This window comes from Canis lupus, chromosome 26, assembly GCF_048164855.1.
Source record: "Canis lupus baileyi chromosome 26, mCanLup2.hap1, whole genome shotgun sequence".
In the NCBI taxonomy this organism is placed as follows: domain Eukaryota; kingdom Metazoa; phylum Chordata; class Mammalia; order Carnivora; family Canidae; genus Canis; species Canis lupus.
Genome location: NC_132863.1, coordinates 22,498,921 through 22,523,562, shown reverse-complemented (window position 1 = coordinate 22,523,562; position 24,642 = coordinate 22,498,921). Strand labels below are relative to the sequence as shown.

Here is a 24,642-nt window from a genome sequence, read left to right as displayed (position 1 = left end):
TGCAAAGCTCTTGGAAGGCCCCAGAGAAGAAGGAGGTGCCCAGTTGCCTCATAAGGGCTCCCCAAGAGGAGCTGGAGCCGAGGGCTGTAACTCTTGAATCACCCACTATCATTCCCAGATCCATTGGCCCAAATCTGTTTACCCAATTGTCCTATTAGTTCTGTAGTATTTTTCCTTCAATCAGCTCATTTTTTAAAAAAAGATTTTATTTATGTATTTATGAGAGACACAGAGAGACAGAGATAGAGAGGCAGAGACACAGGCAGAGGGAGAAGCAGGCTCCATGCAGGCAGCCTGACGTAGGACTCGATCCGGGGTCTCCAGGATCACACCCTGGGCTGAAGGCAGGCGTTAAACCACTGAGCCACACAGGGATCCCTCAATCAGTTCATTTTTTTAAAATCAGGGAAATTTGGGGATCGCTGGGTGGCTCAGCGGTTTGGCGCCTGCCTTTGGCTCAGGGCCTGATCCTGGAGTCTCGGGATCGAGTCCCACATTGGGGTCCCTGCATGGAGCCTGATTCTCCCTCTGCCTGTGTCTCTGTCTCTCTCTCTGTGTCTCTCATGAATAAATAAATAAAATCTTTTTAAAAAAAATTAGGGAAATATGGGGCACCTAGGTGGTTTAGTGTTTAAGCATCTGCCTTCAGCTCAGGTCATGATCCCCTTGTCTTGGGATCAAGCCCAGCTGTTCAGTGGGGAGTCAAGTCATTGAATACAATGAGACCAAACAAGATTCTTAGATTCTAGCTAAATCCTATCTCTTGCTGAAGGCACTGGGCTGAGTCTGCTCTCTCCTCCTTATCAAGTGAGGTGTTAAAGACATAGAAGCTAGGGCACCTGAGTGGCACAATCGTTAAGCACCCCTTGGTTTCAGCTCGGGTGGTGATCTCTGGGTTCTGACCTCAGGGTTGTGAGGTCTAGTCCTGTGTCAGGCTCTGGGTTCGCTGAAGAGTTTTCTTAGAGCTCTCTCCCTCTCCGTCTGCCTTTCCTCCCTCCTCCTGGCCCACCTCTCTCTCAAATAATAAATAATCTTTTTAAAAAAAGACATAGAAGCTATTAAATGAGATTTTCTTACTAGTAATTGGAGGAATAGGATCTGATTCAATATTATTTAATAGTCTTGAGACCTTCAAACCACCTGGCATCCTACCATGGGTGTACATTTTATATTTAGGAAAACGCCGACCTAATCCAACTCTCTCTTCCTATTTTACAGGGAAGAACAGTAGGGCTCCCAAAGGGGAGGTGACTTGCCGACCATCTCACAGGACTGATGGCTTTTTTTTTTTTAAGTTATTTATTTATTTATTTACGATAGTCACAGAGAGAGAGAGAGAGAGAGAGAGAGAGAGAGAGAGAGAGGGAGAGAGGCAGAGACACAGGCAGAGGGAGAATCAGGCTCCATACACCGGGAGCCCGACATGGGACTTGATCCCGGGTCTCCAGGATCGCGCCCTGGGCCAAAGGCAGGCGCCAAACTGCTGCGCCACCCAGGAATCCCAGAACTGATGGCTTTAACCAGACCTGGAATCCAACCAGAATTCTTTCCAAGGCATGGTTCGACTTCTGTGGGGGAGTACGTAGAAAGATGAAGGACACCAGTAGTGGAAACTCAGGCGTGTGGCAGGACCAGTGAGGCCAGGGAGAAAGGAAGGAGACAAGCAGCTGCTGTCATTGGTCCTCGGACCCTCGTGCCTCTCCTTCCTGGGAGCACAGCCTGAGTTCCTCCCCTAGTGCTGAGGGCCAGCAGAACCACAGCAAATAGAAACATAGACTGCTTGGCTCAGAAACCAAGTTAGTGGAATGTTCTAAGCCTGGAGAGAAGGAAATTCATGAAAACCAAATTCTCTCTCTAAGAAAAGTGCACATTTTTATGTTTAATTGGAGAGGGGAGTTGGTCATCATTTATTTTTTTACTTCTTAACAAATATTTATATAGCATTTATATTCCAGGTACTTCACAAATATTAAGCCATTGGATCCTCAGGACAAACCAATGGAGTAGGCACTATGATTATCTCCATTGTACAGTGAGGAAACTGAGGCACAGAGAGCTTAAGGGATATTCCTAAAATCTCATCACTTGGAAGCGGTAAGATTTGAACCCAAGAAAAGTGATCTGACTCAAGGATGCCTTTTTTTTTTTTTTTAAGATTTTATTTATTTATTTATAGAGACAGAGAGGCAGAGACACAGGGAGAAGCAGGCTCCATGCAGGGAGCCCGACATAGGACTTGATCCAGGGTCTCCAGGATCAGGCCCTGGGCTGCAGGCGGCGCTAAACCGCTGCGCCACCGGGGCTGCCCTCAAGGATGCCTTAATGCATTTAATCCTTAGGACTAAAGTGCAAGGAAGGGTATAATTAATCCCATTTTATGGATGCATAAACCGAGGCTCAAGGCTATTTAGCATCTATGCTGTAAACCCAACAGGCTTTTCACTTCTGTGCTATACATCCTGGATCACATGCCAGGAATTCTTGGTCTGGGGTTGTGCTACTCGATTTAGTAACCATTTAATACATGAAGCTATGGAGCATTTAAAATATGGCTAGTATGACTGGAAACTGAATTTTTTCATGCGATTGAACTTGAATTTTTAAGCAGGTAAAATATTTTATCCATTAAACACAATTTAATTGTTTTGATAGAACAACATTTCACTTTAAGCGTAGACAATGTAGCTCCCATGCTGATTTCTTTACAAACTAAGTATAAAATACCAGATTTTGAATACATTAGTTTGAAAAAAATTAAATCCTCTCATTAACAATTTTTTGTTATTTGTTGAAGTGATAATATGTTAGATATATTGGATTAGATAGAATATATTATTAAAATTAATTTAACCTGCTGGTGCCTGGTAGCTCAGTCAGTTGAGTGTCCGACTCTTGATTTCGGATCAGGTCATGATCTCAGGGTCATGAGATAGGAGCCCCCTGTTGGGCTCCAGGCTCAGTGGGGAAGTCTGCTTGAGATTTTTCTCTCTCCCTCTCCCTCTCCCCCTCCCGCCTCATGCATGGATGCATTCTCTCTTTCAAATAAAGAAATCTTTAAAAAAATTAATTTTTTTGTTTTTCTTTAATGCATGACTAGAAAATTTGAAGCTACATGTGCAGCTTATATTTTATATTCTGTTGGTCTAGAGAACTGGGATTTGACATCCTCAGCTGCAACAATGTCCCTCCCAAACCTGGAGGGCCCTGCCCTGGGTGCAGTTCCTTCCAGAGGTCATATCCACTCGTCTGGGTGAAGGCTGCTGGGTTGCAAAGATTGTAAAATGTCCCTGGACAGCGCAGCTGCTGGAGTTAGCTGCCCCAACAAATCTCAGATCTGCTTCATACTACAAGCTGGGTGCTTTTGGGTAAGCCCCTTCCATTCACTCATCTGTAGAACAGAGGTCATAGTGCCTATCTCATTGTTCCTTAAGTGCCTCGGGCCTTTGCACTTACTTTTTCTCTGTCCCCTCAGATCTTTGCACTTTTCACCCATCTCTTCCTTAAGATTTAAGTTTAAACATCACCTTTCTGATGAACCCTCATGAAAACAGACACTCCTCAGTCATATCTGAGAGAGGGCAAATCTATCCTATTCAAACCTGTCCTATTTCTTTATTCAAGAAACTACATGACATCAATTTTAAGTGATCTGGGTTATTTATTTTGTTTTCTTCATAATGGTCTGTCTTCCCACTGATTTATAAGATCTGTGAGGGCTAAGGGATGCCTGGGTGGTTCAGTGGTTGAGGGTCTGCCTTCAGCTCAGAGCTTGATCCCGGGGTCCCGAATCTGGTCCTGCATCAGACTCCCTGTGAGGAGTCTGCCTCTCCCTCTGCCTATGTCTCTGCCTCTCTCTCTCTCTCTGTGTAAGTGTCTCTCATGAATAAATAAATAAAATCTTAAAAAAAAAATCTGTGAGGGCAGAGATTGGCCAATCTTGTCACTGCATTTAGAGTCCCCAGCATTTAGAACAGGGTCTGACACAGCATGAACAAAGTTATGAATGTATGAGCAAACCCGGTACAGTGCTGGCTTCATAGAGAAGCTCAAAAAATAACCAACTCCACCTTTCTTTGTCCCTTACTGCTGTGGGATTTTCCACTTGACTCTAGGTGTCCTGGCATAGAAAATGATTTCATTAGTCCCTCCCTGGCAGGGGAGTCTCCAGGGTTAAATGAGATCCCAGAACACCCTGGTGCACCCTGAAGGTCCTTAGACACAGGTGAGCTGATCCCTGGGGTTCTGGAACCTGAGAAACAAAGGTAACTCCACCCACCATTCATCCAGTCTCTGCCTGGAGGAGTATTTTTTTACACTGGTACATTCAGACATCAAGACCTAAAAGGGATTTCCAAGAAAGGTGCTGGACTCTGGGGCTGCACAAGGATTTGGCTTGCCAAACAGTAAGTGGCCCCAGCGCCTCCTTGGCTTAGGGTGCAAATCCTGTTATGGGTGCCTTCCCCTCTGAGCCTCATTCTATTCATTGAGCACTTAGGACGTGCCTACCACATAGTTCTAAGCATTTTCTCCCAGTGAAAACCTTATGAAGTGAATACTCCTATAAACCCATTTTACAGAGGAGGAACTTCAGCTCCAACAGGGTTTGAAGTAGCTTTCCTGAGGTTGGTTGCACAGTGCATCTGTGGAAAGCTAGGGGTGCACTCTTAGGCAGGCTGGTTCTAGGGCACTGGCTCTTTACCATGAGGCTGCACCGCCTCTCTCCAAAGAACCTTGTGAGGCCTGCCCCAGCTCAGGTCTTCTCCCCAAGGGACCACACTAGTTCTTCTGAGTCCTGAGTCAGCTCCTAAGTCTGCAGTCTTTGCAAAGCTCCAGGGCTGCTTTCCCAGCGCTGGGCCTCACTGTAGGATGGGGGGAGCAGAGCTTTCTGCCTGCCCAGGGTCCTCCTAAAGGTTAATCAAGCAATGGTGGGAAGGTTCTTTATAAACAGGAAAGCACCCGGGAACTGTCACAGTTTGCTCTTTTTCTCCTCTGCATCCTGAGATGGAAGGATGTTCTCCCTCATTTCACGTACGGGTAAACTGAGGCTCAGAAAAGCTCTTTCCAAAGCGATAGGGAGAGGCAGCGGGGGTGGTCTGCGCGGGGCCGGTGGGGGAGGAGGCGGAGCCCAGGCACCCCTGGAGGCCGGGTGAGGCGAGAGGGGCGGGGCGGGGCGGGGCGCGCGGGGGCGGGGCTCCCGGGGATGGTGCAATCCCGGGCCTGAGCGCATCAGGCGGCGGCCGATTAGCCCAGGTTTGCATCACCCGGGCCGGGGCCGGGGCCGTCGCGGGCGCCGGGAGACACTGGCAGCGGAAGCGCGGGCGGCTCCGCACGTGTCCGGCTGCCGGGGGCCGGGGGCCCGAGCTCAGTCGCGTCGCAGCGGGCCCCCCGCCACGTGGGAGAGCCCGGGCGGCCCCGGACCCCGCCGCACGCCCGGTAGAGGTACCCAGGGGGCCCGAGAGGGGCCGGGAGCGGGCGGGAGGGGCGCACCCGCAAGGGTGGCGGCGGCGGTCTCCCGGGGGCTGAGGGTGGCGGGGCGGAGACGTGGGAGTGTCGCCCCGAAAGGCGAGTGTGGGGCGGGGGAAGGCGTGTGTGAGGGGCCCGTGGGCGTCGCTGGGGACTCTGCAGGGTCTGTGTCACTGTAGAGTGAGCCTGCGGGGTTGGGGGGATGTGTCCCGGCGGACGGTGCGGGCGGTGGGGAGGGCTGCGCACCTGGTGGCAGGTGTCCGCTGAGCGGGGGACACGCTGGGGCCGCGCTGGGGTGTCCTGGGGTGGGTGCAGGGCGAGTGGAGCGAGGCCGCCGCGCGCGGGTGCGGGACCCCGGAGCGCACGGAGCGTCGGCCGCAGGTGCGCACCTGGCGCTGCGGCCGCGGGTTGCGGGTTGTGCTGCGCGCGTGTGCGGTTCGCGCCTGCGGACCCCGGGTGTGCGGGGCTGGGGCCCAGGTCCGCCCCTTCTCGCAGCCCCGGGGCCGGCCTCCCTCCGTAGCCTCTCCGCCTCTCGCCTCTCGCCGCTCCGTTTCCGCTGAATCCTCGGCCTCAGGACACCCGCTGCCCGCCGCTTCCGCTCCCACGGGAGGAGCCGGGCTGGGGAGGGCGGGGCGAGGGCCCGTGGGGGGATGGGGCGCGTGTCAGACCTTGCCTGTGACCTTACTGCTGTCCGCCGTGCGCGGCGAGTGTGTGTGTATGCCTGCACGCTTGTCCACAGAGGACGAGATGCGTGTCCTTAACGATGTGCATGCTCCCCTCTGCCCTTAATGTGGTGTCTCAGCTGGCTGGCTTGGACAACCTGTGCGTTTGAGAGGTGTGTGTACACCTGTCTGCTCTGGGTTCTGTGAGTGTGTGCTTGGTATGACCTGCCCTGGTTCCCCTAGAGGTGTCAGGAAACAGCAAGAGGTAGATATTGGGGGCTGCTCCATCCTACAGTGGAGATTCTAGTCCTGCAGTGTGGTCTGCAAAGTCCCTTGCTCAGTTACAGTAACTCCACCTGCCCCATGGAGCTTATCCCAAGCCCCACCCACCTCTGAGGCATGGATATGGCCAAGCAGCCTGGTGTGCTGATGTGGCCACAGGAGAGCCGCCCCAGCCACAGTCCGAAGGAGAGCACTGAAGGACCTCCGGCTATGAATAGTAGTAGCAATGGGCTGACAGTGGTGATCATTTACTGACACCCACCCTGCAACAGGGTCACTAAATTATTTGTGCTTTTATTTCATCATCGCAAAAAATCATATGGACTTTGCATCCTGCTCCCTCTTTACAGATGAGGGCACTGAGGCTGGGGAAGACTGCAGGACTTGCCCAGAGCTACCCAGCTGGGAAAAGTCTGAGCCAGGATTAGGAATATCTGACTACAAGAATATCTGACTACAGCCACCTGCTGTTTCATTCTTACCACATTGGGATTATGGCCTTTCACTCAATGTGGAGTATCCTTCCCAAGGCATCCCATGCTTTTGGGATTTTGGGAGTACGTGGCCCTCAGTTTGAGAATGGTCTCTGAGAGATGTTTTCTGCCCCCGACCTTTGGGAAAGTCTTTAACTGGGCTGAAGTCTATATCCTGCTAATGTCTTATACCTGGGCTCCTTGTCCCTCATCTGGATCCTGAATGGGTAGGCAGATGGGTCCTAGAGAGAACTTCTCTGCCCTGACTGCCATTGCAGTCTCCTCCATCCACCGCATACACAGTTACACAGCTGCCCTGCTGATGGCTTCCGCCGTAGTTGAATGAATTGGGGCCTTTGAGAGGCCTCCCCCTGCTTGCCTTACTTCTTACCTGATGGTGAAACCTAGCTGTCTATGGACTAACTCTGCACATTGACCTGTGATTCTGATCACTCTTGGGCCATCAGGCAATAGTAAAATTCACATTTGAAAAAAAAAAATACACTCTTTTTTGAAATACTCAGCAATAAATTAATGCAGAATCTTTATTTGAAACTACTGAAACTGAAAATTCCCTTGCCTCCCTACCAAATCCTTTCCTCTGTTGGAGTCCTCCCAGAAGGCCAGGAGCTACTGTGGCCAGTTTAGTCTGGGTCATTCCAGAATTTGTCCTGTACATTTACATATCTACATACATGCAAATATGAAGATTTTTTTTTTTAATGCTGGTGGGTTTTTTTTTTTACAAGAATAAGATCATCTCCAGGTATATTGTTTAGCAGTTTGCTTTGTTCTTTGGACAATATATTCATTCTAGAGCTTACATTTATATATACATTCAGTACATATGTCATTCATTCATCATCCCTCTCTCCCTCCCTCCCAGTCACAGGTCCTAGCTCCTTGCACTAGGAGCAAGTGTCCTTGTGACACTTTTTTTTTTTTTTTTTAAGATTTTATTTATTCATTAGAAACAGAGAGAGGAAAAGAGAGAGACAGAGAGACACAGGCTCCATATAGGGACTTGATCCCGGGCCTCTAGGATCACACCCTGGACTGAAGGTGGCGCCAAACCGCTAAGCTGCCAAGCCACCGGGCCTGCCTTTGTGTGACGCTTTGCTGGAGTGCAAAGTCCCTCTTCTTCCCTCTCACCACCACTAAGTCCATCTCTCCACTTTGTTTCTTCTTTTTTGTTGTTTTTGTTTTCATTTAACAGTTCACTTAGGAGATCTTTCCAGTTAGCACATAAAGAGTTTTTCTTTTTCTCTCTTTTTTTAAGTATACCCAGCATGGGGCTTGAACTCCCAGCCCTGGGATCAAGAATCCTATGCTCGAGCCAGAGAGGTGCTCCCGAAGAGTTGTCTCAATTTTGGAGTGCCTAGCTGGCTCAGTTGGAGGAGCACATGACTTGATCTTGGGGTCGTGAGTTCGAGCCCCATGTTGAGTATAAAGATTATTAAATAAATAAATAAATAAAAGTCTTCTCAATCTTAAATGGTACAATTGTTTCATATAACGGATGAAACATGTAATTTATTTAACCAGTTCCCTAATGATGGATGTTCAGTTGATTGTATCATGTGGGCCCGGGGTGACTAGGCCTGCATCATTATATGGGTGTGTACAGAGCTTCCTGTCCCCTTCCAGAGCTGTATAGTAGTCTGTCGTGTGGCTATACCATATTTTACCAGCCCCCTACTGCTGGCCACTTGGGGGTGTTTCCCGCCTTTTGCTATAAGATATAAGACTCTCCTGAACAGCCTTTTGGGTGTTTAATTTTTTTGGTGAGCATTTTAATTGGAGGATAAATTCCCAGACCTGGGAAACTCAGTCAAGGAGTGCATTTGTTGGTTTAATGCACACTGCCAAGTCACCCCCCATGACAGCGAGGGAAGAGTAGGGCCACCAAACAGCTTCCCTTCAGTGCTTTTTCCCCTTTTTTGTAGATGCGAGCCACCCCCCTGGCTGCTGCTGCGGGTGCCCCCTCCAGGAGAAAGCGGTTCAAGTTGGACAATGAGCTAGACACTGAGTGTCCCACCCGGAAACCAGCTGGAAGTGGGCCCCAGTCCAAGCTGCCCCCCTGCCCGCCACCCCTGAGCCCTCCACCTGCTCCGGCCCGGGCCCTCCCCGTGACCACTGCCTCCCGGCTTGGGCCCTACATCCTCCTGGAGCCCGAGGAAGGTGGCCGTGCCTACCGGGCCTTGCACTGCCCCACAGGCACTGAGTACACCTGCAAGGTAAGTCCCCTGCGGTCGCTCTCCCCTAGTATCCCAGTGGCCTGGAATGGGCCATGGCTCCAGAAGATTGTCAGGGCCGAGGGGTCCGTAAGTTACTTTGTTCCTGTGTTTATTGAGGAAGCAGCCAGTGAGCCCCCAGCTCTCTGCCAGGCCCTGGGCTAGGCTGAGACCAGAGAGGTAAACCCAACATTACCAGCCCTGGAGGAGTTCACAGCTTAGGCCCTAGAGTATGACACATGCCCCAGGGGTGGTGCTTAGGGGCCAGGGGAGCACAGAGCAGGAGCCTCCAATGTATTCAAGGGGGATGTTAGAAAAGGATGAGCAGGAGTTAGCCAGGGAGAAGTAGGGGAATGGAGGTCCGGGCAGGGGAGGCAGCCTGGAGGAGCAAGAGTATGGGGCATCAGAGGATTCAAAGGACTTCACCATGGCCAGAGCAGAGAGGGGCAGGAGATGAGGGCTGGCAGCCACTGGTTGTGAAAGCATGAGAGAGGAGCTCACACTGGACTGCGGGGAGCCCCTGAAGATATTCACACTAGGTAAGGGTGAGGTGGAGTAGACATCAGAATGCCTGGGACCCTGGAGGTCATTGGGCCTACCCTGTGACCATCTGGCAGATGGAAAGACTGAGGTCAAGAGGGGAGAGCCAAGAGGGGAGAGCAAGGGGAAGTCTTGCTTCCTTTGCAAGACTGTATGGGACTCTGGACATCAGGAGGGCAGGGACCATGGCTGGCAGTCCGGTTGGATCCCTGGCGCTGGCCCAGGCCGCCGTGCAGTGCCTGCGTGTACAGTGAATGAGAGGGCGGGCAGGCAGTGAATCCCAGAGAATGGGAGCTGTGAGGACCGTGATAAAGTGACTTGTGCGCTCTCTGCTCTCCTGGATTGCCCCGGCCTTGGGGGTTATTTTCGTTTGCGTTGCCTACTATTTCCCAGTTATCTGAAGGTTAAGGCCATGTGAGGTTGCAGGGGAGAGCGCAGACAATGGAGCATGGAGTCGGGCGTGAGCCTGCCACTGCCTGGCTGCCTGGCCTCTCAGCCCCGCTGGGGTGGAGTGGCTGGCTGCTGGAGGGCCCCGCAGCAGTAGGGCCTAAGCCCTTGGCTGCCACTGGTTCCCAGGCCAGCCCGGCCTCCACCTGCCACCTGTCACCTGTCAGCACCTGCGCTCACGCCGTGCCCCGCCCACAGGTGTACCCGGTCGGCGAGGCCCTGGCCGTGCTGGAGCCCTACTCCCGACTGCCCCCGCAAGGACACGTGGCCCGGCCCGCCGACGTCGTGGCGGGTCCCCGCCACCTCTACACCTTTTTCCCGCGGCCCCACGGGGACATGCACAGCCTGGTGCGCCGCCGCCGCCGCCTCCCGGAGCCCGAAGCCGCCGCGCTCTTCCGCCAGATGGCCGCGGCCCTGGCGCACTGCCACCAGCACGGGCTGGTCCTGCGCGATCTCAAGCTGCGGCGCTTCGTCTTCACCGACCACCAGAGGTGAGTGTGGTCCCAGAGACCCTCATCACAGACATCCTGAGGAGATGGGCCATGATGGGGAAACTGAGGCCCACGAAGGCAAAGTGACTTACATACACACAGAACGGAGAAGCCGGGACTAGCACCTCTGCCTGGTACCCAGGGACAGGTTGGCTCCCGCCTAATGAAAGCCCCCGGGCTGGAGCATGGCCTTTGTGACAGTCATAGTAGCTGACAGTGATGAAGAGCTTGGCTACAGTGTCTGACTCTGCCAAGATCCTTACAAATATAAGGGAGGCACTATTATTGTTCCCATAGGCCAGGTGAGGAAACAGGCCCAGAGCATCAAGCAACACCCAAGATTCCACAGCTAAATAAATAGCAGAGCCCAGATGTGACTCCAGAGAGGTCCTGATCCACCCTAAGAAGTGGGAGGCCTGGCTGGACTTACCTGCTGACTCTGGGTGACCTAGGGTCTCTGGACCTGTTTCCCCATTGGTAAGGCCAAGGGCTGCATTGTCAAGATGTTTTCAGGATGTCATGGTCACAGACAACAAGCCACCACAGGCCTTAAGGTTCCTCACCTGGGAACTTTTTCTGTGAAACAATCAGTGATTTTTGGAGGGAGAGAGCAGAAGGAGAGCTGGTGTTCTTTCCCCTCCCCCACACCCTGGGGGTGTGCAGGGGGCATCAGGGAGCACAGCTAGCCTATCAGGTCCACATGAATGTCCATCAGGAGCATGGGTTGCATTTCAAGATTTTTTGTGTGGGGGAAGGAGGGCAACCCCATTGCACATTTTTTAATGGATTTTTTTTTTTTTAAGTAATCTCTACCCCCAATAATCAGGCTCAAACTTATGACCTCGGGATCAAGAGTCGCATGCTCTTCCAACTGAGCCAGCCAGGCACCACCCCCCATTGCACATTTTAAACTTTTTGAAATACTTTTAGACTTTCAGAAAAGTTTCAAAAATAGTGCAAAGAGTTTCCATATCTCCTTCACCTGCTTCCCTTAATGTTACCTTCTCACATAGCCACAGAACAACTATCAAAACTAAGAAATTGGGGCACCTGGGTGGCTCAGTTGGTTAAGCATCCGACTCTTGGTTTCAGCTCAGGTTATGATCTCAGGGTCATGAGATCGAGTCCTGCATGGAGCCCTATGTGGGGCTCTGTGCTCAGGGCTGAGTCTGCTTGAGATTCTGTCCCTCTCCCTGCCCCCACTCACACATGCGCTCTCTCTCTCAAATAAATAAAATCTTAAAAAAAAAAAAAAAAAAGAAGAGTACTACAAGAGTGATAGGCCCCTCTCAGCACGCCTTGTCGGGAGACACGTGGTGATACATAGTACTGTGATGTTAACCTCAGTCATTTGGTTAAGGTGGTTTCTGCCATGTTTCTCTACTGTAACATTCCTAATTTACCCTTTGTAATTTTTTTTTTTTAATTTTTTTTATTTATTTACTTATGATAGTCACAGAGAGAGAGAGAGAGAGAGAGGCAGAGACACAGGCAGAGGGAGAAGCAGGCTCCATGCACCGGGAGCCTGACATGGGACTCGATCCCGGGTCTCCAGGATCCCGCCCTGGGCCAAAGGCAGGCGCCAAACCGCTGCGCCACCCAGGGATCCCTACCCTTTGTAATTTTTTTAAAAAGATTTTATTTGGGCAGCCTGGGTGGCTCAGTGGTTTAGTGCCTCCTTCAGCCCAGGGCATGATCTTGGAGACCCTGGATCGAGTCATTGATCATTTAATATTTTAATATTAATTAAATTAATTAACTTCAATTAATTTTAATGAATAAAAATTAATTAATTAATCAATTAAATATTTAATATTTAAATTTTTAAAAGATTTTATTTATTTATTCAATGAGAGACACACAGAGAGAGAGAGAGAGGCAGAGACACAGGCAGAGGAAGAAGCAGGCTCCACGCAGGAACCTGATGTGGGACTTGATCCCTGATCCCAGGACCACGCCCTGAGCCATCCCAGGCAGGCAGGCACTCAACCGCCGAGCCACCCAGGTGTCCCTACCCTTTGTAATTAAAAGGTATTGGGACGTTTGGGTGGCTCAGTGGTTGAGCATCTGCCTTTGGCTCAGAACGTGATCACCCCATCCCGGGATCGAGTCCCACATTGGGCTCCCTGCAATGGGGCTTGCTTCTCCCTCTGCCTATGTCTCTGCCTCTCTCTCTGTGTCTTTCATGAATAAGTAAGTAAAATCTTTAATAAATAAATAAAAAGTATTTACCTTTTGGGGCGCCTGAGTGGCTCAGTCAGTTAAGCATCTGCCTTAGGCTCTGGTCATGATCACAGGGTCCTAGGATTAAGCCCCACATCTGGCTCCCTGTTCAGCAGGGAGACTGCTTCTCCCTCTCCCTCTGCCTGCTACTCCCCCTGCTTGTGGTCTCTCTCTCTCTCTGTCAAACTAAATAAAATCTTTTTTAAAATTTTTAAAAATACATACATACACACATACATACCTTGGGCAGGTACTTCAAGGCCATGAGTATAAATACTGTTTCTCCTCAAACTTACCCACGGATTTCACAGGGCATCCACCTTGCCTGTAGCAGTTACTACTGTAATGCTTACCTAAGGGTGATTTTCTATTTCCTTCTACATTTTATTCTATAAGGAACATCCTTTAGTAAGAAGTAGAATGTAAATTTTGTAATGATTTTTAAGCTAATACACAGCTTCAAATAATTTTGAACTTAGGGCAAGTTTCATCACCCACAGGCCTGCCAAGGTGAAAAAGTGCTTCTTTGTCTTTTTAAGGCAATAGTTTGCGAAGCACTGTTTATAGAAGAGGGCTGGTGGAGTCAGACCTGGCTTTGAATCTTGGTTCTACATTTTTATCTGCTCTTTGGTCTTGAACAATGGCTTCACCTGCCTGAGCCTTGATTTTTTTCATCTGTAAAATGGGCCAAGCACCACCCAGAGCTATGATTCACAGGACTGGTCAATGTTTGTGAAATGCCAGCGGACACCCAGGAAATGGTGTCATAGAATAATCTTAATAGCAGTGGTAATTTTTTAAAAAGTGGCATTGGTAACAATGTTTATTATTAAAGTAACCCAGAGGGGATCCCTGGGTGGCGCAGTGGTTTGGCGCCTGCCTTTGGCCCAGGGCGCGATCCTGGAGAACCGGGATCGAGTCCCATGTTGGGCTCCCGGTGCATGGAGCCTGCTTCTCCCTCTGCCTGTGTCTCTGCCTCTCTCTCTCTCTCTCTCTCTGTGACTATCGTAAATAAATAAAAATTTAAAAATAAATAAATAAATAAATAAATAAAGTAACTCAGAGTGCTCTGTGGAAATTGTTTAAAGTGGAAGTTGCAAGTGGGTTACACACACTTTTTTTTTTCTTGCCTCATTTACATGTTCATTTGTTGTTGGTGGGTTTTTTTTAAAGATTTTATTCATTTATTCATGAGAGAAAGCGAGAGAGGCAGAAATACAGGCCGAGGTTGAAGCAGGCTCCATGCAGGGAGCCCGACCCAGGACCCGATCCCAGGTCCCCAGGATCACGCCTTGGGCTGTAGGTGGCGCTAAACCGCTGAGCCGCCTTGGCTGCCCTGTTCATTTGTTTTTGATTGAAATTGGCTGCCAACGTTTGAAAAGTGGGATTTTCAATCAGAAAAATCTGATTTCTGGCTTCTCTTGGGGAAAAATGGGAACGTGGGGCCACTTTGGGAACGGTGAGAGGTTCACAGCCATGGCGCTTAGTAGGTGAGAGCTGGGGCTGTGAGACGGACTGTGAGGACGAAATTAGACACACCAGGTAATGAGTTTGGCTCTGGGTCAGGTGCCCAGGGGACACCCCATAATATCCACTGTAATGTTGTGAGCCGTGCCCTTTCAGGCAGGGTTTGTGTTGAGGTGTTTGGCATGGTCTCCACTTCTATTTCTCTCACTTTATTACCTGCTTGGATCCTGTTTGCCTCTGGTTAAGGAGAGGCTTAGTGTTCTTGGCCCGCTCGTCCCCTCCCCAAGGGACTATTGGAAATGGGCTCCTCTCAGAGTCCTAGTTCAAACTGAATTGCTCTGTGGCCTTGAGAAATGACTTAATACCTCTGAGCCTGGTAAAATGGGTAAAATGTGATTAATCAACCACTCAATTCTGCCAAATGCCAGCCAGCGCTCAGAAACTGGGTGCCATTAAGGGTGATAGTGTGGGGACACCCGGGTGTCTCTGGTTGAGCACCTGCCTTCGGCTCAGGCCGTGATCTCAGGGTCCCGGGATCGAGTCCTGCATCGGGTTCCCTGCGGGGAGCCTGCTTCTCCCTCTGCCTGTGTCTCCGCCTCTCTCTGTGTCCCTCATGAATAAATAAATAAAATATATTTTTTATTTATTTTTTTTAATTTTTTTTTTAATTTTTATTTATTTATGATAGTCACAGAGAGAGAGAGAGAGGCAGAGACACAGGCAGAGGGAGAAGCAGGCTCCATGCACCGGGAGCCCGACATGGGATTCGATCCCGGGTCTCCGGGATCGCGCCCTGGGCCAAAGGCAGGCGCCAAACCGCTGCGCCACCCAGGGATCCCTAAAATATATTTTTTAAAGGGGGTGATAGTGAGGGGTGGCGGCAGGGGAGTCCCCATGAGAGCTGACCCCTCTGTCTCCACCTGCCACAGGACAAAGCTGGTGCTGGAGAACCTGGAGGACGCCTGTGTGCTGACCGGGCCCGACGACTCCCTGTGGGACAAGCACGCGTGCCCAGCCTACGTGGGGCCCGAGATCCTCAGCTCCAGGGCCTCGTACTCGGGCAAGGCCGCCGATGTCTGGAGCCTGGGCGTGGCGCTCTTCACCATGCTGGCGGGCCACTACCCCTTCCAGGACTCAGAGCCTGTCCTGCTCTTTGGCAAGATCCGCCGCGGTGCCTTTGCCCTGCCTGAGGGCCTCTCCGCTCCCGCGCGCTGCCTGGTCCGCTGCCTCCTGCGACGGGAGCCAGCTGAGCGGCTCACAGCCGCGGGCATCCTGCTGCACCCTTGGCTGCGAGAGGACCCGATCCCCTCAGCTCCACCCCGATCCCACCTCTGGGAGGCTGACCAGGTGGTCCCCGAAGGGCCAGGGTTAGAGGAGGCCGAGGAAGAGGAGGGAGAAGGAGAAGCGGGTCTATATGGCTAGGTAGGCCTAGACTCTCGGCCGCAAACAGTGGACCGAGTTTGGGGTATCTCCAAGCTCTCTCCTGCCTTTTTTTGTTTTTTGCACTGAGCCAAACCTTAGTGCCTTCTAGAAGGGAGAAAGGAAGAAGCATGTGTGGAGTGTGCTGCATGCACACCTGTGTGGTTCCTCACACCTGTATACACAGGCTTCTGCATTTAACAAACCCCTTCTAGGGAGCTCATTGGGTGCCAAACTGTGTTCTGGGTACTGAGAACACAGTGAACGGAAGAGAAAACTGCTCACAGAGTTCACAACACCTTTCCATGCATCCCAGGTCATGACTTCTGACCTGGGATGGTCCCTCTCACAATCCCTGTGCCAAAGGCTCCAGGCCTCCCCCTTGCAACTCAGGTCAGTTCTCCAGTGCCCAGGTCTAGGAATCGTGCTCCCAGCAGCTCTGTCTTCTCTGTTCAGGCCCAAGCCAAGGATTCAGGCTGGCAGCTCACCAGTTCAAACTATGAGGCTGGTCCTCATCTAACTCAAGGAGTGATTTGGGAGGAGGCTCCATGGCTCTCCACCTCTAGCCTGAGCACCATAGTTGGGGGACAGAGGAGGCAGGGTCTTCCCCCTGACCTCCTGGAAAGTCCCAAGCTCTATTCTGGGTTTTGGATCAACACTATAGGGTTTTTTTGCCATAAGAATATATTTTTACCTTGTGCCTAATAAAGGAATTATGAGATATTTTAATGTCTCTTGGACATTTCTTCTAGTCTCTCCTCCCCATATCTTCTTAGTTTTCCCTGCCCCGTGGTGAGGCCAGAGGCTTATGTCTCCACCTCCGCTGAGTAGTTCGCGAGAACAGATTCCCTGCAGCCCGGGGGGTCTTGCGTGCTCCCTCTGTTCCTTCTGGAGGCAGTAGTGTTTCTGTTAGGGTTTGGCTGCAAGTAACAGAAACCCTAATTAGCCATGCCAACCCTCCAGCCGCAGGTGGGTGTGGCCCTCTTGAGGCTCATGCTCCATGTAGAAGGGGCAGTCACCTGAGCAAAGTCAAATTCTGGGAGGAGGCAGTGGTAGAAAGCCCAGGAAGAACTGAAGTGTCCTGATCAATAACCTGCTGGCTGCAGACACATGAGGGAGACCATGCTAGACCATCCAGCCACCAGTCTGCAAATGCACAGATCAGCCAGGCTGGCCACAACCAGAAGACTTGACACAGGACCATGAGCTAAGTAAAGTGATCTTGTTTTAAGCTAGTGAGTTTTGGGGTGTTTTGTTACACAGCAAAAGCTAACTGATAGGGACAAGTCAGCCTTCTCTCTATGCACCCAAGATTGCCGGGGACAGGGCCTCAAGTTTTCTTCTTTTCCCTCTCAGCTTTCAACAGACAGTTGGAACCACACAAATTAACAGGTGCCATTCCTCACAAGCTGAGTGTCCTCCCCAGTACCAGCAGAGTACAGGGAAGGGAGACAAACTCATATAAAATGGGGGTGCCAGGCAGCCCAGGTGGCTCAGCGGTTTAGCACCGCCTTCAGCCCAGGGTGTGATCCTGGAGACCCGGGATCGAGTCCCATGTCGGGCTCCTTGCATGGAACCTGCTTCTCCCTCTGCCTGTGTCTCTGCCTCTCTCTCTCTCTCTCTCTCTCTCTGTTCCTCTCATGAATAAATAAAATCTTTTAAAAAATGGGGGTGCCAAGTGGCAGGTACTGTGCCAACCTTTTATCTACATTACACAGAGGAACGCATTTAATTCTCACACTAACCCTATGAATGCGGTTGTCATTTTACAGGTAAGAAAAATGTGGTTTAGAGAGAAGGCTCATCCAAGACCACACAACAGAGAAAAAGGCTCACCTGGTTTTGCCTTGAAGTGGGGACTTCTGATAGGGCTGCTCAGAGGCTGCCTCATGAAAACTGGCATATAAGGGGCACCTGCGTGGCTCAGTCTGATAAGTTGCTGCCTTTGGCTCAGGTTATGATCCCAGGGTCCTGGGATGGAGCCCCGAATTGGGTTCCCTGCCCAGCAAGGAGTCTGCTTCTCCCTCTCCCTCTGCCACTCACTCTGCTTGTGCTTGCAAATAAATCAATAAATAATAAATAAAATCTTTAAAAAATGAAAACTGGCACATAAAAATGCAAAATCCATTCTCGACCAAGTAATGCCTGTGGCCACATCCCTGATGCAATTAGTGGGACCTTTCATGTTCTCTTTATATTCATATAATGATCATCATAAAAGTTTTACAATATTAAATGTAATACATATTACTGCAAGTGAGGGACTATAGGAGATTTAATTGGCAGTTTTCTGTATAACTGGTACCTAAACACAAAAGATAATATTGTGGCCTGCCCAATTATTTACTTATTTTAGCAATTCTACCCCTTTTATGAATGATGGCTGCGGGCTGGGCGTCGTGCCAGATGGACACAGACGTGATGCCTCTGTTCAAGGTCTCAGTCCAATAGCTGAGCCAGACGTTGAACAGGTAACCACACAACTGAAGAAACTAATTACATCTGTGGTAAGTTCTTCAAGGCTAAAGTGGGCGTCATCAAATATTCCAGGTCCTCCCCTACCTGCTCGGCCCTCCTGTACAGTCACATGAGTAGTTCTGACCAATGGAGTGTGTGCAGGAGTGCCTCTGCGGGAGATCCCTTCTGGGCTGGGGCCTCAGAGACCTGGGGACCCTCCACCCCTCTCAGCCCTAACACAGGCACCTTGAGGCCCTGGTTCCTTTAGCTAGGAGCCTTAGCTATGAGATAGAAGAGGACCGACAGATTCACACTGGTTTTTTTTGTTTTGTTTTGTTTTGTTTTGTTTTTAAGATTTTATTTATTTATTCATGAGAGACACACAGAGAGAGGCAGAGACATAGGCAGAGGGAGAAGCAGGCTTCCTGCGGGGAGCCTGATGCAGGACTCGATCCCAGGACCCCGGGATCACGCCCTGAGCCGAAGGGAGATGATCAACTACGGAGCCACCCAGGTGCCCTCCACACTGGATTTTTTTTTTTTTTTATAAAGGTATTTTATTTTAATGTAGACTAAAGCAGTTTATTTATTTATTTATGACAGTCACACAGAGAGAGAGAGAGAGAGACACAGGCAGAGGGAGAAGCAGGCTCCATGCACCGGGAGCCCGACGTGGGATTCGATCCCGGGTCTCCAGGATCGTGCCCTGGGCCAAAGGCAGGCGCTAATCTGCTGCGCCACCCAGGGATCCCTCCACACTGGATTTTACTGAGCAAGACGTGAAGCTCCCTGGGTGAGGTTTTGCAATTTGGAGTTTGTCCTGTTGGGCAGGTAGTGTTAATTACCACGACTTAGGAAAATTTGCCCTAAGTGAGAGGAGGAAACTTCTCTCTTCCGGTGACGAGGCTGTAGCAGTCTTTGCTGCATGACAAACACCAAAACTTCATGGTCCCTGATTCTCGGGGTGGGCCGAGTGGGCTGGGTGCCGCGGGCTCACTCCCAGGGTCACGGGCAGCCGCAGCCAGGTCGGTGCCCAGGCTTGCTGCCGGCTGTGTGTCGTCTGTCTGTCAGGCAGCAGGCTCTAAGGATGGGCTCAGGGCCTCAGCTCTGTTCCAAAAGGTCTCGGCCTCCAAGAGGCTTAACCCCTGCCCCTTCACATGGTGGTCTTGGGTGGTCTTGGGTCTTGGTCTTTTTTTTCAAAAAGCCACAAGAGAAAAAAAAAAAAAGCCACAAGAGAAGACAGATGCCAATGTGCGAGCTGTGCTGGTGTTACACCACCAAATGTCCCATTGGCCAAAGCATGTCACACAGCCAGATTCAGGGGGTGGGAAAACAGATTCTCCCTCTTGATGGAAGGAGCTGAAAGTGATTTATGCCTTTTTATTCACTTATTTATTTTAATAGACAACACGAGATATACTTGATTAAAGAAGTTGACCACTGTGTACATAAAACTGACCCTGTAGGTTGTGTGTTCCTGGACAAATTGCTTGGTGTCTCTGGGCCCCAGCCTGTTCCTCTCCTCTCCATGTAACTAAGCCTTGCCTTGCTTTTGAGACTGGACTTGGAGACTTTGTAAGAGTGGGCCAGCCCTCCCCTGTACCTCTGAAGCCTGCAGAACAGAGTCTCAGATGGGGTTGGCCAGTTTGCAAGGCTTGGGGTGCTTGTTTACAAGGCAGATCTCTAAACTCTCCTGACCTGTGAGTCAGGCCACCTTGGGTTGTGTATTTTAACAAGCTCCCTGGGTGATGCTACTGAGCATCTGATTTGGAGAACTTCTGTATTTGGAGAAATACTGACTCCTTGGGGACTCAGAGCTTATTTCAGCTTGTTTGACCCCAACCCAGGAATAAAATAGGTCTAAGTTCCACCTGCCTATGATGCCAGGATGGGCTCACAGGTATGAGAGGGCTCTATCAGGGGTCACATCTGAGTCACCAAGGAGTGACATTCTATCTCTGTTGTGTGTGTGAGTTACATAAGGCCAGGGGCTATACTTTGTTCGTAACTGTCTCTCCAGCTCCTAGAACAGTGTTTGGCACACTGAGCTCCTCAATTAAATATCTGTCAAATGGTTAAATGAAAGTGGTTGCTATGCAGATCCTACATGGCTAGAACAAAGCAGGACACTTGTTAGGGATGGTTAATGTTTACTGAGGATACATCACATGCCAGGCATGGCTCTGAATACTTTATATGCCCTATCTCATTTCACATGTGATAGCCAGCCTCTAAGATGACCCCCTCCCCCCCACCCATCCTTAACATGAGGCATTCATGGCCTTGTGTAGTTCCTCTCATCCTGAGCTGGGTTGATGCGTAAGACAAATAGGATATTGTGAAAATGAAAGAATATGACTTTTTTTTTTTTGCAGTCCATAAGAAGTGTATTATGTCTTTAAGACACAATAATATTGACTCTTCTCCCAGAGAAGGATCTTTCAGACCCAGGGAGCCATTACCCAGATGAGTGGCCCATTTGTCATTTTCATAAGTAGCTGAATTCTTCCTCTTGGATTTCTTGAACCCCTAGGCCCTCCATGTATAGATAAGATAAAACACTACAATTGGTGGCACAATGCCAAAGATGCACACCCCAGTGTGGCACTGTACACTGGGGATGCCCTTGCTGTAGTGTGCAGGAAGGTGCGATGCTTGAAGGACCACAGAGCTGTATGTGGTCCCATGTTGCATCCATGTTAGATTCTGAAGCTCGCGGCCCAGGGTTGTGGTAGTGCCTCCCTCCCATACAGGGGTCACCTTGCCCTCCCCAGTCATGGGAACTGCTGCCCATTGGAAGGAGTAAGGCTTGGCCATAAAATAGATCATGGCTCCTGCCTTGCTCACCTGGATCATCTGCTCTTGGGAAAGCTAGCTGCCATGTTTCAAGGACACTCAAGTAGACCTATGGACAGATACATGTGACAAGGAACTTAGACATCCTGCAAACCAGCACCAACCAGGTGTATGAGCAGCTTTCTTGAAAGCAGATCCTCCACCCCAGTCAAGCCTTCAGATGACTGAAGCCTCAGCCAACATCTTCACCACAACCTCTGAGACTTTGAGCCAAAACCACTTCAGAAGCTGCTCCCAAATTCCTAACCCCCAGAAACTGTGTGAGATCTACATGTTTATTGTTCTAAGCCATTAAATTTTAAGGTAACTCAGTAGATATCAATAAACAATAACTGACTAGATCCTCAAAAGAGCCCCAGGAGGGAGGGACCATCATGATTACCATTATACAGAAGGGGAAGCTAAGGTCCAGAGAGGGGAAATCTTGTCCAGGGCACACAGATAGTGAACAGTGGGACTGAACCCGGGTTTGGATGCCTGAAGAGTCTACCCACTGGGATGAAGGATGTCCGAAGTGAGTGCCAGCTCTGCCCTTGAAGGGCTAAGGACAGAACCAGAACACCTGAAAAAAAAATCTGCCCTCAATACACATTTGTGCAGGTAACCTCAGGGCTGACAGGACCATGACCATCATAAACCGTCAGGGCCACCAGAGGAAAACAAGGCAACAGAAGAGAAAACCAGCAGAAACACTCAGAGTTCGGATGGCAATATTATCAGACACAGATTATAAAAGAAAAATGTGTGCTGCCCTGAAATAAATAACAAGCTTGAAACTGTGGCCAAAGTATAGGAACTTATACAAGTGACAACAGATTTGAAAACCCAACAGAACTTCTAAAACAAAAAATACAATAACAAAAATTAAAAATTCAAAAGCTAAGGGGTGCCTGGGTGGCTCAGTTGGTTGTCTGCCTTCTGCTTGGATGGTGGTCTTGGGGTCCTGGGATGGAGCCCTGCATCAGGCTCTCTGCTCATTGGGGAGTCTTCTTCTCCCTTTCCCTCTGTGATCTCTCTTCTCACTCTCTCAAATAAATAAATAAAATATCTTAAAAAATAAACATTAAAACAAATTCAAAAGTTGGCTTAAACTACAGACCAGATGTGACAAAAGAGGGAATAGTGAGCTAGAAATCTAACATCAGGGACGCCTGGGTGGTTCAGCGGTTGAGCCTCTGCCTTGGGCTCAGGGCGTGATTCCGGGTCCAGGGATTGAGTCCCGCATAGGGCTCCCTGCGAGGAGTCTGCTTCTCCCTCTGCCTGTGCCTCTGCCTCTCTCTCTCTCTCTGTCTCTCATGAATAAATAAATAAAAATATTTTTTTAAAGATTTTATTTGTTTATTCATGAGAGACACACACACACAGAGAGAGAGAGAGAGAGAGAGAGAGAGAGAGAGAGGCAGAGACACAGGCAGAGGGAGAAGCAGGCTCCACACAGAAGCCCGACATGGGACTCGATCCTGGGACTCCAGGATCATGCTCTGGGTCAAAGGCACGCACTAAGCCACTGAGCCACCCAGGAATTCCCAAATAAATAAAAATCTTAAAAAAAAAAAAAAAGAAATCTAACATCAACCACACATCCAACAGACTCTCTAGGGGTGCCTGGCTGGCTCAGTTGATAGAGCATGTGACTCTTGATATCAGAGTCATGAGTTTGAGCCCCACATTGGGCATAGAGATTACTTAGAGAGAGAGAGAGAGAGACTCTATAAATTTTCACACATAAACATATTGTAGTGAAAATGCAAAAAGACAAAAAAAAAATCTTAGAAGTACTCAGAGGAAAAAAAAACAGTTTACTTTCTAAAGAATAGTAGTACATGGATGAAGCTCAAAAACATAATGCCACGTCAAAGAAGCCAGTTACTAACGACCACATATTGTAAGATTTAATTAATATAGGAATAGGAAAACCTACAGAGATCAAAAGTAGATTAATGCTGAGGGGTTGGAGGATACCAGGTGGCAGGGTGTCTGCTAATGGGTACAAGGTTTCTCTAGGGGTGATTAAAATGTTCTAAAATTAGATTGCGGCCATGGTTGTATATAGAAGTCTGTAAATGTACTAAAAACCATTAAATTGTACACTTTAAATAGGTGGCTCTTATAGTATATCAATTGTATGTCAATAAGGCTGTTGAAAGAAAGAACAGCTGTTAGACTGACAGGTGGTGATGTCTCAGTAGCAGCCATGGAAGCCAGAAGACAATGGAGGGCTATTGTCAAGGTGCTGAGATGCCAGCTGGAATACTCCCAGTGAAAATGTCTATCAATGGGACGCCTTTGGCTCAGGGCGTGATCCCAGGGTCCCAGGATCGAGTCCCACATCGGGCTTCATGCATGGAGCCTGCTTCTCCCACTGCCTGTGTCTCTGCCTGTGTCTCTCATGAATAAATAAATAAAATATTTTTAAAAAAGAAAATATCTATCAAGACTGAGGTCTAATTAAGATTTCAAACAGGGATGCCTGGGTGGCTCAGTGCTGGAGCATCTGCCTTAGGCTGAGGGTGTGATCTGGGGCTCCTGGGATCGAGTCCCACATCAGGCTCCCCACAGGGAGCCTGCTTCTCCTTCTGCCTGTGTCTCTACCTCTCTCTGTGTGTCTCTCATGAATAAATAAATAAAATCTTTTTTTTTTTTAAAGACTTCAAACAAAGACTAAGAAAACTCCTATAGGGAATGTTAAAATAGTGGCTCTCAAACTTGACTTCTTAGAAGGGTAGAGAGTGTTGTAAGTTCCTGATGCCTGGGCCTGGCCCAAGATTCTGAATCAGCTGAACTAAGATGTGGCCTGGACAGCACTATTTTTAAAAGCTCTGCAGGCGATTTGAAAGCATAGCCCAGATTGAGAACCTCTGTGTTAAGGGATGCATTTTGGACAAATATAAGTGATCCTAGATGAAGTCAGAAATGCCTTCATCCATTTTAAGATGTAATCCTTGAGCACCTATTATACAGTTGGCAAAATAGACCAGAGTCCTGGCCTCTGGAAAAGGGAAACAGACAAAAAACCAAAATAAATAATTAAAATATGCCATTAGATAGTAATACATGCTTTAGAAGGAAAAAAAAAAATGGGATCCCTGGGTGGCTCAGCAGTTTAGTGCCTGCCTTCAACCCAGGGTGTGATCCTGGAGTCCCGGGATTGAATTCCACATCAGGCTTCTTGCATGGAGCCTGCTTCTCCCTCTGCCTGTATCTCTGCTACTCTCTCTCTCTCTCTCTCTCTCTGTGTCCCTTATGAATAAATAAAATCTTTTTTTTAAAGATTTTATTTATTTATTTATGAGAGAGAGAGAGAGAGGCAGAGACACAGGCAGAGGGAGAAGCAGGCTCCATGCAGGGAGCCGACATGGGACTCGATCCTGGGTCTCCAGGATCAGGCCCTGGGCTGAAGGCAGCACTAAACCGCTGAGCCACCCAGGCTGCCCTGAATAAATAAAATCTTAAAAAAGAAGAAGAAGAAGAAGAAGAAGAAGAAGAAGAAGAAGCAGCAGCAGCAGCAGCAGCAGCAGCCAGGAAGGAGGACATGAAATGTTGGCTGTATGTGGGTGTGTGAAATTTCAGATAGAGTGGACCGGGAAGACTTTTGAGTAAAGACCAAACTAAAGGGAGAGAGCAAGCC

At 49.4% G+C, this 24,642-nt stretch overlaps 1 protein-coding gene across 2 annotated transcripts; it reads left to right on the top strand.

Moving 5' to 3' along the window:
- The first annotated feature begins 5,190 nt into the window (after positions 1-5,190).
- Positions 5,191-16,424, top strand: TRIB3 (tribbles pseudokinase 3). Of its 2 annotated transcripts, none has more exons than XM_072800438.1 (4): positions 5,191-5,250; positions 8,827-9,117; positions 10,300-10,592; positions 15,212-16,424. In XM_072800438.1, exons 2-4 carry the CDS (start codon positions 8,827-8,829, stop codon positions 15,702-15,704), a joined length of 1,077 nt encoding a protein of 358 aa, XP_072656539.1. In that variant the 5' UTR covers positions 5,191-5,250; the 3' UTR covers positions 15,705-16,424. The 2 variants fall into 2 exon arrangements, with proteins under 2 accessions (XP_072656539.1, XP_072656538.1); XM_072800437.1 differs by lacking the exon at positions 5,191-5,250 and adding an exon at positions 5,263-5,439.
- The last annotated feature ends 8,218 nt before the right edge of the window (positions 16,425-24,642 follow it).

Excerpts from the sequence above, each read along its gene's own strand:
- TRIB3 (XM_072800438.1), top strand. The coding sequence starts at position 8,827 with ATGCGAGCCACCCCCCTGGCTGCTGCTGCGGGTGCCCCCTCCAGGAGA. Across the intron at positions 9,118-10,299 it reads GCACTGAGTACACCTGCAAG|GTGTACCCGGTCGGCGAGGC; the intron begins GTAAGTCCCCTG and ends CCCCGCCCACAG. Across the intron at positions 10,593-15,211 it reads GTCTTCACCGACCACCAGAG|GACAAAGCTGGTGCTGGAGA; the intron begins GTGAGTGTGGTC and ends CACCTGCCACAG.